Raw genomic sequence first — 13485 nt, 5'->3', positions numbered from 1 at the left:
ATCAAATAGAAGGATTTGAGGTCCCTGTTCGCTAAATAGAAAGATTCAGGATCCCAGTTCACTACATGGAGGGATTCAGGGTCTCAGGGGGACCCTTCCCCTTGCATTAGCCCACAACCTGAGGTCTGCACTGTGCAGAATGTGACAATGTTGTTGGTCAGCAGAGATGCTTCCATGCAGAGCTGATGACATAAGCAACACAGAGACTCACTGCTGCAGCAGTAGGTGTGGGCACAGTGCACACGTGGTGAAGAAAAGAATGTTGTGCTGAAAAGACGATTAATAAAAATGGGCACCAACTCAGACCCATATAGACCCCAAACGTGATCCATAGTGACTGCTCAGCCTAACCTGCCCTTACAAAAGCAGCGTAACTGCTCTGCATTGCATCACTTCACCACAACCTCAAAGGGAAGCCTGCTGCCTCAGGGCTCTGTGTATTTTTCTCTCTCTCCTCCAGGTCCTCGTGCCACTTGGTCAGCAAGGAAGCATGTTTTGGTGAAGGGGAGCTGGGTGAGGTCTGCATGCTCCAGGAGCACACACAGCTCATACCACCACTGGAACACCCAACTGCAACCCATCACCTCTTAGGACCACACATAAAAACACCGCACTGACTCCATTCCTCAAGCCAAAGAGAAGGTACAATTGCTTTTCCTGGTAGCACAGACAACGATCAAGCATTTGGGGACAGTGGGGACACCATGCCTCCAGCCAGGACATCACCGAGACCCCACAACATGAGGAGGGAGGGCAGCAGCACACAACAGAGCACAGGAGCACACACACACACACAACACACACAGATGGTGATGATTTGTTTGAACAGCCCCAGTATGAGCAATGAGGGAGGGGGTGATGAGAAGATGGATACCGTGATGAGGACTAAAACGAGTCTCCATGCTGTGCTGGAGTTCTACAAGGAGCTTATCACACTCACCATGACTTTGTCTCCAGTTTAAATCATTCCTCCATAACAGGGAATACTTATGAGACTTATGAAATATGTTATGATAAGAGCTGGAGTGGAAGCATTCTTATTTCACTTCCAGCAGTAGAAAAATGCCCAGTCCTTAAAGCAGGCTGCTGTCCCAGACAGCACTCGATGTGCACTCAATCACACACTTTCAATCATGGATGCTATTTGCTGTAAATAAACCACACAAAGTAATAAGTGTGATTGAGTAAGGCAGCAAAACTCGCACCCGTGAAAACTGGAACCAGGTTTGCAAATCAGGCACTAAATCACATCTGCGTTAATGCACCTAGTGAGGATTTAAACTGCTCTAAGAACTGAGCTTGGCCCACAGTCTCCAAACGTAAGCCATTAATTCCACATCTTCAAATACTGCCTTTACTGCACCTTCAGGTACCCACCTCATATAAAATATGCCTATCATCTGAAAACCTGCTCTCTTCTGCAGAATCTGAGATAATATTGTTTGTAATAAATCTCACCCCAGCCACATACACGTCTGTTTGATTGGATTGAAAGGTCAGCTCTCAGAAGGAACAACTGGGACTAATAACTGCTTGGCTCCAGGTCAGTTACAGAAGGCAAAATAACCAAAACGTAATTCCCCTGCTGAGATGGGACACTCCTTTTCCAAGCATCACACTGAATTACTGAGGGAAATCGTGAACAATCACTTTGGCTTAGCACACTACATTTGATATCTCATTCTCCTTGGAAAAACAGGCACAGCCACTGCTGCAATTTTATTCTGCACTACCACCAATGTGTCCCGTGGTGCCACCAACACCACTCACACCAGCAAGGGCAGCAGACTCAGAGATACCCAGGGTGCACAGCTCCTACAACACTGAGATAACACTGATGGATGGGAAAAGAGGGCTGGGGAAAGGGCAACAAACATGAGTGATGGGAGAGGAGAAATGGAAACATGAATGGGGAGGTATTCTTGTTAAGAGTTGTATGATTTGGAGGAGGTTGTTAAGACCATCAAGAAATCATCGTTAATAAAGCGAGCTTATCAAGCACTCTCCCATTCTCCTTCCTTAAATCATCATTTTGGCACAGTTTCCCAACACTTGTACAAACCAATAGCTAAAACACGTATGGAGGCACATGGAGTTAGTCAGCAGGCAGCAGGATGGACGGTCTGGTTTGGGGTTTCACTCATTCTTTTGAAAAAAAGAAAAAAACCACCTGACTTTCAGAGCTTTCTGTTTGTTTGTTTTTTTGTTAAAGGCTCTGTATATTACAGTCCCAAACGAAGAACAAGGAGTGACATGACACACGGTTCAGAGTCACATGCATGTCATACCTGGAGGCACCGTACGTTTGCGTTTGCGTGCTTTTCAAGAGTTTTCACCAAAGAAAACCAAAGGGATAAGAGAAAGGAAAAAAAAATGGAGGGAGGGAGAAAAGAAACAGAACAAAGAAAATTAGCACATGAACCAAGTGCACTCTGGGAGCAGGTGAGCTGGGACCAGGCTGTGGGTGAGCATCAGTGCAGGCTGAACTCGCTCCCTGCTCCTCACATCACTGCCACCCATGAGACAGGCTGCTGGCACCTCGCTCCCAAAGCAAACGGGCACCACGGGGCAAGGAAAATGCAGGGGGACTCCGAGAGATCTTCAGGGAGGAATCCTCAGCCCTCAGTGCAACCAGCCAGGGGCTCCTTGGACCAGGAGGATGGCTCTAAGGAGCTCCAATGTTTACTGAAACGTGACATTTCAGTAACTATTTTGGAGTGCAAATATATGAACATAGCTGAAAACAACATCCTGTTCTCTTGAGTGATTATAGAGTAATTTTGGGGGTCTTGTTGTTGTTTGGTTTTGGTTGTTGTTGTGGTTGTTTTTTTTTTTCAATATTGGTTTTGTTTTTATATATAGGAGCCAGATGTATATTGCAGATTTGCTTTACCACATTTTGAATCTCAACAACCAAGCTGAGATGCTCTCAGAGTCCACCCTATTTTCCCCAGCAGAGAGAAACCAGCTCTCCTGCAGTGCTCTGAGTGATGCTCTGGGCACACGCATGCTCCTCCAAGTCATGGCTACCAATTTTCCCCACCAAACAGCTCCTCTTTTCAAAGGTGCCTTGGGAAGAGACGTAAGCTCAAGTCATGGGGCTCCTGCTAGGAGGAACAAGCAGCCCAATGTTGAGCAGAAAAGGTGCTAAGGCAGCAGTGACTGCAGCTCACCTCTGGCAGAGGGGATGCTGTGTCCCCCTACCCAGTTCCCAACCACAGCCTGCAGCTAAGCTGCACGCAGCAACCAACACCATGGCATTGGGCTCAGGGTGCAGCTGTTGGTGCATGCCAGCTGGCTTGGAGAAGTGGGTAGGAAGGGTAGATGGGCAAAGTGAGAGATGGAAGCGGCAGCCAGAACATACAGTTATCCCCTTTTTAAATTAGGGGACAAGTATTCTGAATGATTTCAGTTCAACACATTCAAACCAGACTCAAAAAGTTCACCACTTGCTTGGTAAAAAACAAACAAAGAGCTGAAGCCATCAGGGCTCACCTCTCTGGTGATGATCAGGTTACCTGTGCACAGATAGCAATTGGAGTTTTAGGGTGAAGCTGAGAGAACAGAGCCCCATGCCCAAGGAAGTACTGGATGCTCTTATCCTCGTGCCAAAGGGTGCCCCTGTATGTCTGGCTGCATGCTAAGTTTGGGATTTTCAAGAGCAGTATAACCATGACCAAGCCCACTGAAGCCAATGCTGGCATTGTGTGCTCTGCAGAGGGCTTTGGGCCAGGTCCTGCTCCCCTCAGCAGCTGGTCCCAACCAACGCAGAGGTGGGACAGGGAGAGTTGGATGAGTGGGTTTTAATGCTATTGGGAAACAGTTTGGTTCTGTTTCATTGAGTTGTTGCTGTTTTGTTTTTTTCTTAAAGCAAAATCTTGATGTCAGTTCATAAATACCTTTAGGGAACAAACAACCAATCAGGCACACACTGGGAACGAATCCAAGGACAACTTACTGACCATGACAATGTGAATTCCAACAGGCTTCTAAAATGGATTAACAGGCTGGCTAACACTTCAAACATGGACTAATGCTTGCCCTAGGAAATGCATTTGAATGGCTAAAAGGCACCAGTAACACAGAGGGATTTTGCATCAGCACGGGCACAACCCAGAGCTGGACAACAGCTCTGCACCATAAGGACTGGGAGCACAAGCAGCCCGCCACATCGTGCCCCCCAAAAAAACCTCACAAAGCTGCAGGAATATCCAACCAACACCATCCAGAAAGATCTGGGCAGTTTCAAAACACGCCAGAGAGGAATGCACAGCACTGCCCAGGCAGGAAAAGGGACGGGCAAGGAAAAAAGGAGAAAAGGAAAGAGGAAAAGGAAATTGAACCAAGGCCAAATGCACCTGGGGACGGCACCAGGGCAGCCCAGAGGGACAGAAGAGTGCTGAAAGGCAGAAGGACCATTAGAGCCTGGTGGAGCAGCACGAATTGCTGCACGCAGGGCAAGGCAGCATTTACCTAGGTCCGGGGCAGCTTGGAGTCTTCACACCTGGGCACGGCACTGTCACAACACAACGCAACTACCCCGGGCTTGGAGAAATAAAAGTGAAAAGAAGAGCACGTACATACACACAGAGATGAAAAGAAAAAAAAAAAATAACAGGGAAATTAAAATTGAGGCCAAAAGAAACACAAAATGAAACACAGCCAAAAAAAAACAAAAACAAATAAACCTTGAAAGAAAAGACATATTCTGGCTTTTAAGAGATGTGGAAATCTTTTTTTTTCTTTTTTTTTTCTGAACTTAAATAAATAAAAAGTTCAAATGAATAGCAACTTAAATGAATAATAAAACTCTACATCCAGGTAACAAACATGGAAACATTGCACCACGAGGCAGGCAGCACAAGGAGGAAGTACCTGTACATGGGGACGGTGACGGTGCGCTCGTAGTACTGCCACGTAGAGTGCAGGTCTGTGCGGGACAGGTTGGTAGCATAGAACCTCCATGCAGCCTGGGAGGAGACAGGATGGAATGGAGGTACAGGCTGAGTTTCATAAACTTCTACCAACACCAATTCTCTGCTATCTGTGGGTCTGACATTTTGCCTTCTCTTTGATATGTGACAGATCTGGGATGCTACCATGATGCCACCAACCTATTTGGCACGTGACACATCTGGGGTGCGACCACAGTGCCAATGATTTACTTGACATGTGACACATTTAGGGTGCTACCACGATGCCACCAATCCATTTAGCATGTGATACATTTGGGGTGTGACCATAGTGCCGATGATCCATTTGGCACATGACACACTGGGGGTACTACCATGATGCCACTGAGCATAGCTAAAAGATGCTGCAGGTACCAGGCACTCGCTGTCAGGAGCACTACTGCTGTGCATTGGGGAGCCACAAAATTTGGAGAGAAGGGAGCAGAGGAGTGTAAAACCACTCTTCAAGCTATCTGCCAAGGCCAGCCTTCTGTGCAGACATCTGTTAGCATGAAGAAAGTGCTCCCAATTGTAAATTGGTATCAGTATAAATATTCTCTTCGGAAAAAAAAAAAATATAATTGGTGAAACAGACTGTCCCAGTGTATTTGTCTCACTGTGCTGGGCTGAGTTTCATTCTTTTTCTCCCCCAGACTGCCTTTCGCATATGCTGCATCCCTATGGCTGCCTTCCTGGCATTTGTTCTCAGACAAGCCCGGCCACCAGCTGCTGTCTCACACTTCAGACATGCAGCACCGTTTTTCTCCTGCCCTGCTCCTAGAAGTCCATTTAGACCTCAACATCAGGAGGATGCAGCCCTGAGGCTCCCAGCTCCTAACCTGAATCAGGCCTGCTGCTGGGTTGCGTCTCTTCTCGAAGTGTTTTTGCCGATGCTGCTCCTGAACCTTCAGAGCAAACCCTGAACCTAAAATGCCCTGGGGAAAAGAATGAAATTGTGCAGTTAGCAGGTGTTAGACAAGCTTTGAGAGGTTGCAGCCAGCTTTTGTTCCACAGCTTTGTTCTATCTCATTTTTGCTTCAAATGCACCAGGAAAGGAGCAAAGAGCCCTCAACCAAGGCAGCCCCAAATGTGGGCTCTGTTGGTGCTCGCCGCTTTGGTAAAAGCAGCTGACAAAACAGGAAACATCCATATCATACAAGCATGCAGCAAATCACCCCTATGAGGGAAAATCAGATCCGTGCAATACTGCAATAGGGAGCAAGGTGATTTACTGAAATGGCACAGCCACCCCTAGGAACAGCAGCAGGAATATGGTTTCACTTCAATAAACATTTTCCATCTCATTTGTGAATAACTACATCCACGTTTTCCATCCTGTTTGCTCATATGCACCATGGCTGTCCACACAGAGTGGACACTTTTTTTTTTTCTTCTTTTTTTTTTTTTTTGACTCAGAAGCAGCCAAACAGTTGAAGCCAGGAGTTCTTCAGGCACGTGAAGCCACAGGTTGGTGGTAAACAGGTAATAACTCAGCCCCCCCCACTGCCCACACTCACGGCAGGGAGAGCGAAGAAGGAAACACCGATGAGTGTGAAGGTTGCAGCCAGCAGTCGCCCATTCCAAGTCTGTGGGTACTTGTCCCCATAGCCAATGGTGGTCAGGGTGATCTGCAAGAGGAGAACCCCAACCCTCAGTCACACTGCTTTCTACTGGAAATCACATAGCTTGGGTTGGAAGAGACCTTAAAGCCTTTTCAGCTCCGACCACTATCATGGACAGGCACACCTCCCATAGACCAGGCTGCACAGGGCCCATTCATGGCCATGGGCACCTCCAGGGATGGGGCCCCCACAGCTCTGGGCAGCAGTGCCAGAGCCACACCACACTCTGAGTAAAGAATTTTATTTTCTGTTGCCATTTGATCCAAATCTCCTCTATTCTAGTTTAAAACCATCCACCCACACCTTGTCCTAACACTATCTCCCCATGTAAAAACTGCTCTTCATCATTTTTTAATAAGTACTGAAACAAAATACTAAAATAATAATAACATAAAAGCAATGCCACCAAAATTCCCTGAGCAGATGGTGGGGAGCAGACAAGCTCGGGGGCCATCCTGCCTTCAGCACATCTCAAAAGAAATCAAGGTTATTTGCACTCATAAGGATCTGATGCTGTTTATTGCCCATTTTCCCAGCAGTGCTTATTAGCCAGTCTCCCCTCCTACTTAAAAACTGCACATTAGCCCAACAGGCTGCTTTGTACAACCTAATTTAGAGGCATTTTTCCCCTCCTCAGAATTAATGTAATGTACCAAGAGAGGCTGGCAAGCTGTTCTGTGTGTTTTGGGGAAGGAGCTGAGAGATCTGCTGGAAACAAATAATCATTGAGCTTCAAACTGCAGCAAAAGGTGATTTTTCCTGCTTCTGTCCAAGAACCTCACAAATGGAGAATGCTGGGCCCTCCATCAAGAATTGAGAAAAAGTTTGGAGAGCCTGAGACACACAGGACAGGGAGGACCGGCACGATGGGACGTCCTTATGGAGACTTCTGCCCAAAGGACCCAAGGTCCCTCACCCTCAGCCCCAAGGACAGAGCTGTCTCCAAGGGTGGTGGAATCCTGATGGAACTGACATGCTGTCGGAAACCTAACGCCTTCAGCCTGGAGCAAAACTGTTTTAATCAAATGGAAGCCCAATCCCAAAGCACCGTTTAATAGCACCCACTAAAAGCCTTATCAATTAGCTGCCATTTTGACAAAGCATTTAGTAAAATGCATCTACATGGCTATTCTGTGCTGAAATACTGAGCTGAAGCAACACTCACTCCTTAATCACCGCAAAGTTGGGTTACAATTTTTTACAATCTATGGAGACAACTGCAAGGATTTGGAGCCACTGAGATGAAATCAGGATACAAGCTCCTGAAACCGACAGCTGATTTGTTCTGCTCATTTCTTAGCATGTCTGCACTGGACGTGTGAGCCGGACAATGACAAAATCTGCTCGTTTTAATGAGGCTGAAATGTCACTGTCAGATGGACAGGAGCAACACCACGTGGTGCTCCAACACCTCCTGAAATGGGGAATGAGGTGGGATGCTCTGCACGCAGCTCTCCAGCCCGGGAAGGGACAGCTCTGCCCATGGCTTTCCTCATGCTGAGCTCTGATCTGGGCCGTCGGCTTTCCCCCTTTGTTTATTTCCTAGTTATGTCAAATTGGGCTTTGTTTTTATTTGCTGTCATAACCAAGGGGCTTGAAAAGCAATTCACTGCCTTAGCAGCGTCTCATTCCCTTTACTGAAGAAGAGGAGCTGCTTGATCAGCCTATTCCTCCCCAAGCCTGTTATTGGGATTTGATCAGATCTGGGATTTTCATTACATGCTTTGTAACCAAGGCCAAACCAGCGCTGCAGTGCCAGAGCAGAAGAACAATAATGCAAGGAGATTAGAACATCATTAATTCTCCCTTTGTTAATCAACTAATCCAATAATTCCCACGCACACACGGAGCAAACTGAAAGTACTGCCCTTTCTCTTTTGTCAGCAAAGATTTGCTTTCAGCACTGAAGTTTTCCTGGTACTTAGAATGCATTAATTGCATGAAACATAGTCTGGTGCATTTAACAGCTCAAATATGCTGATAAATGATGGAAAGGTGGCAATACTTATCACAGTGATGACCACGAGGCTTTTATTAGATCTGCCACAATGGAGCCAAGTCCAACTGCTGATCTTCTCTTGCTGTGCTGCCCCAGGTAGCTCAACAAATGCGATCCCATCGCATCTCCTACAAGCCTTATTTAAGAAATCTAGCTAAATGGAATAGCCTGAAGCCATTTAATAAAAATGTTAACTAAGCAGTCTGTAAGCTGATTCCTCAATAAGTGATAGAAGATGGGGGGTTAATGGACATTTTATTTTAATAACCAGCAGCTGCTCTACAAAAATTACTTACCAGACCCCACCAGAGTGCATCTGCGTATGTATCAAAGTGCTCATTTTCTCCTTTCTCGGCCAAGTATACCAGGAAAGAGGCCAGGATGAGGCAGAGGAAGCCAATATACCAGGCAGTAATCAGCTCCTGCAAGATCATTAAGGGACAGAATAGAATAAATGCAATCCTGGTGTGCATCTCCGAAAGCTGAGCTGCTTGCTTGCGGTTGGCCTCAGAGCTGAACTTGCTCTGCATCTCTGCATGTTTAGGCTTTGGGTTTCGGCTAGAGATCAGAAGTGCTGATTTTCAATGTAGTGCAGAGAAGGGACATCTGAGATGGGCCCAAGTGCTAGTGGTGCCCTGCAGCACTCGCAGGATGACCCCCCACCCTGCAGAGCACATCGTCTGAAACACCTCAGCAAGTGGAAAGGGAGCAGCTCCAGTATTTAAAGATGTGGAACAGAAATGAAAATATAATTACTTCTCCAGCCCACGCATAAGTTAAAACTGAAACACGAGCCCCCAAATCTGCTGGCTAATTGCTAACTCCATGAAATGAGCTCAGTTTGCAGGTGGTCACCGTGTTCAAGGCATTCCCTGCAAACATCCCAACATCCCTCCCATTTCTGTTCTGCTGGCTGGAGGGCTCCACAGGACCTTGCATTCCGCACATCACCACCTAGTGAGTGCCCTCTCCATCCTCCCAAGCCTGGAAGATGTTTTGGGTGGGGAACCAAACCTAGGCAATGAAAAGAGGGGCTCCACGTCCCTGCTGGGGCTCACTCACCTTGCTGTGCGCGTAAACCACGGAGCCCAACAGCTTCCAGGTGCCACCCCGCCGGTCCATGCGGATCATGCGCAGGATCTGCAGGAAGCGCAAGCTCCTGAGCGCTGAGGTGGCAAAGACGTTGCCCTGGGAGCCCGCTGCCAGCACAGCAATGGACGCGATCAGCACCATGATGTCTGCGTGAACAAAGGGCATTGAAAGCTGGAGACGTGCTGCTGGAGCACCACCAAAGGGGATGGCACTCCCACCGCCACTGGCAGCAGAAGGATGTGTGTGGAAGTGCTACCGTAATACCTGCTACCAGAGGGATACAGCAGAAGACTTAACTGGACAAAAGGAACAGCTAGACACCTGATGGAAACATTTTGGTTTTCTTCTCCACACTCATCATTCCCAAGAAAACGTGTTCAATGTCACTTGACTGCATTCTGATCCAGGGCTAGGCTGGGCTAAGTCCTTCCTAGGCAAGGCAAGGACTTTTTTAGCTGCTGTGACACCATGCTGCCTAGAGGTGTGAGCTGCCCTGTCTAAACACCACTAAACACTAACAATAAACACCATAACAACCCCAGGGTGCTCGAGGGAAGAGCAGGAGTCCAAGAAAAGAAGTCATATGCTATAAACCCCAAACCCGAGAATCACAGAAGCACAGGTTGGCTTGGGTAGAAAGAGAACTCAAAGACCATCTAGTTCCAGCCCCCTGCCGTGGATAGGGTTGCCAGCCATCAAATCAGGTAGTAGGTTAGGTTGTCCAAGGCCCCATTTGACGTGGCCTTGAGCACCTTCAGGAATGGGGCAGGATCCTGAAACCCTCCCTCTTTCTTTTGCTATGCAATTTTTATGAATGATTTTCTGTGCAATAAATGAAAATCCCATGTGTGACTCTTGCTACTTGCTGGACACGTGAAAGCAGGCTCCATGGGGCATGGCATGGCTCACCTGTCACTCCTGACCCCAAACAAAGCACCCACTGTGCTCGGATGGCCCCTTGCACAACAGGAGAACCGAGTGCTTTACAAGCAGGAATTAAGTCTCACAATCCCCTTGTGATGCAGCTCCTCAGCACCCAGGAGGGCAAAATGAGACACGGAGTGAACAAACTGATGGAGAGGTTGGGCAGGGACCTCAGCTCCTCCCTTCTCTTCTCTAGGTGAGTAACAATCCCCAAACTGCAAGCAAGAAATTGCAGCACAGTGCAAGCAAGCTCTTCAATAGCCATCTTAGGTTGGGAAACCCCATGCAGGAGGCAGGTCTTACCGATGACACAGAAAGGCTTGCGGGCAAATTTCAACCTTCCTCTCCAGCCCCGGTACCGACAGCAGCAGCCAGCTGCCCAGATCCGCACAAAATACTCCACCCCAAACACCACGATGGTGACAATTTCCTGGGGGAGACAACATGCCATCAGCCTAGAAGGAAACGTGGTGAGCGTGCTCCAGAATTAGAGATCCAGTCCAACAGCCTAAACCCTGCTCTCCTATGCAATGCAGAAGTGCCCCACAGGACCATGTGATAGAAAGCCCTATTTTTGAGTGATGCTCAGACCTTTGCTGCTGGGTTTTCCCTTTCCTGGGCAGGGGATGAGAAAGAGGAACAAAGCAAAAACAACAGAAAAAGTTCAGGAAAGAGGTTTTAAAATATTACATCAGAGCAAATATTGTGCTCAGATTACTCCTGAGTGCCCTGATACAGATTTCTCCTTTCCTTATTGTGGGTTCCAACAGACACTAACTCTTGCCTGAGTTAAATATCCCCAGTCTTAGGGGTAGGTGTTTTTCTTGTGCATTTTAAACTTTATTTTGATGTGATACTGCTCACTTCGTTTGCAAATCCCAACTCACCAGAATATAAAGGGCCCCTTCAGAGCTGTTCTGATACTCATCGATGGTTGAGAAGACAGACAGCACCAGGCAGGAGAAAACAAGTAGAAAACTATAGAACACAAAAAATAAAAAAATACAGAGGGACAGAACATCAGTCTTCAGAGCAAGAACTTTTCACACTCGGTCACACGGTTTGACATTTACACACAGGAGCATTCACCATGCTGTGTCTTTAACACTGTCCCTTTACAAGGATACCTCTAACTGGTGATGAGGAGATAAGAAGTGACAGCAACGAGGCCACCAGGCCCATGCAATCACACTCGGGATCACTCTGCTGATCAGTCGCAGGGCTCACATTTAACATTGGAGGAGAACCAACCAGCAAAAGGGAACCTGGATCCCTGATTCTATGAACAGGAAGGGTTGGGTGCGGAAGGACCCAGTATCAGTTTGGCCAAGACACCTCCATTTCCAGCACGTGGCTGCGATAGCCTCTGAGATCCCTTCGACGTTATGTCAGCTCCAACAAACATGGAAACACTCCATTGCTACATCCTCATACAGGAAAACTTGGCAACTCTTCAGATTCAATTCCACCAGCTGCCTTCCCAGCATCCTTGTCCACACATTACCAAGATGGGGATTTAACAGAGAAGGGATTTGGGTTTTGGGTGGTGCTGTGTGAAGCCAGGAGGTGAACACAATGATCCCTATAGGTCCCTTCCAACTTGGATATTCTACAGTTCTGTGATAAAACGCACACGGAGGCTGCCCCTGCCAAGAGTCCTCTCCACATGAGCACTGGGTGCACCAATGCCCATCCAAAGGCACTGATGGGTGGCAGCAGCTCCACTCTCTGCTGACATTTGATGCCAGCTCTGCAGCCGTGGAGGTGTCCTGGCACCTGCTTGTGGCCGGAGCAATCCCCACCAACCTGCCATGCCCGCTGCTTACTCAAAGAAAAGAAGGGAAATTAATTTGCTGCAGATCAATTTACTGAAACAATGAAGTAGGCCAGCACGGGGAGGAACTAAAAGCTGCGTTCTTTCAAAGCATTAAATAATTCATCCGTCTGGCTTTGTCTCACATTCCTACAAACTGACTTTCAAATATTTATAAGGCACGGTCGGGCTGCCGGGTGCAGCTGCTTGGTGCTGTGTAAAGAGAGGCACTGCAGGGCTGTGCCTGCGGCTTCTCAAGGGCCATTAACATCACAGTGCTCAGGTAGAGAGGGGGAATTGGCAGTTTATTTATTCTGACCACAGGCAGTGCTGAGTCTGCTGGAAGGAAGGGACCTTCAGAGCCACTCCACAAGGGCTGAGCTTTGCCAGCAGCAAGTCCCATTCAGCACAGAACAGCTCAGGACAATCTCCTCATTTCTCCCTTTCTGGTACTCAGGAACCTGCAACAACCCCAAAAAGCAAGGAATTGCCCCTTGCAATCCCACTCATCATCACTCTCACCCAACATGGTTCTTGCAGGCTGTGCAGTGAGAGGGAGCTGCAAATGGGTCAGGCAGTCCCGCTCCTGGGGTGGCCCAGATTTTGGTGCACACTCCCACATCAGAGTGAGAAACAAATGAATAATCGATGAAAGAAGAAAGAGAAGAGGGGGAAAAATAGATCGTGGGAAAGGATGGGGGGAAAAGAAAATCCTACATGTTCTGATTGAAGAAATAGGGCGTGGGTTGTGTTTCTGGGACTGAATGTCACAATAAAATGCTGACAGGTGCAGAAAGCAAAGTGCTGACATCAGAGCAGACATGCATACCTTGTTTACTAAGGTGGATACTTCAAATGGATCCAGAACAAAGACATGCTGAAACAATGAGTCCTGCTGGGAATGAATGCCAGGAGAAAGAGGAGTCCTGCATGTTACCTCTGTCATTAGAAATGTATTGATAGGGCAGGAAAAAAAAGAAAAAAAAAAAGGAAGGAAAAGACATTGCTCTATCATTTCAACAAGAGCTGAAAGCACTACCCAATAGATAAGGTTCTTTGTACAGATGTGGTCCAACATGCCTG

The 13485-nt window shown here is 47.4% G+C and overlaps 1 protein-coding gene across 3 annotated transcripts in view; it reads right to left on the bottom strand.

Annotated features, from left to right (window-relative positions):
• The window catches only part of KCNQ2 (potassium voltage-gated channel subfamily Q member 2), a 66291-nt gene that overhangs the window by 35309 nt on the left and 17497 nt on the right, over positions 1-13485 (bottom strand). For 2 of the 3 annotated variants that reach the window (XM_052683898.1, XM_052683897.1), the window contains exons 2-9: positions 11477-11567; positions 10893-11019; positions 9636-9811; positions 8870-8995; positions 6470-6580; positions 5792-5887; positions 4876-4970; positions 2289-2318 (exon numbers count right to left, since the gene is read on the bottom strand). In XM_052683898.1, the coding sequence (XP_052539858.1) occupies positions 2289-2318; positions 4876-4970; positions 5792-5887; positions 6470-6580; positions 8870-8995; positions 9636-9811; positions 10893-11019; positions 11477-11567 (852 nt within the window). Of the gene's footprint in view, positions 1-2288; positions 2319-4473; positions 4546-4875; positions 4971-5791; positions 5888-6469; positions 6581-8869; positions 8996-9635; positions 9812-10892; positions 11020-11476; positions 11568-13485 lie in introns of all 3 variants that reach the window. The other variant, XR_008206945.1, reaches the window with a different exon arrangement.

Source organism: Tympanuchus pallidicinctus, unplaced genomic scaffold, assembly GCF_026119805.1.
Source record: "Tympanuchus pallidicinctus isolate F22 unplaced genomic scaffold, pur_lepc_1.0 scaffold20, whole genome shotgun sequence".
Lineage (NCBI taxonomy): Eukaryota > Metazoa > Chordata > Aves > Galliformes > Phasianidae > Tympanuchus > Tympanuchus pallidicinctus.
This window is presented reverse-complemented; position numbering and strand designations above follow the sequence as displayed.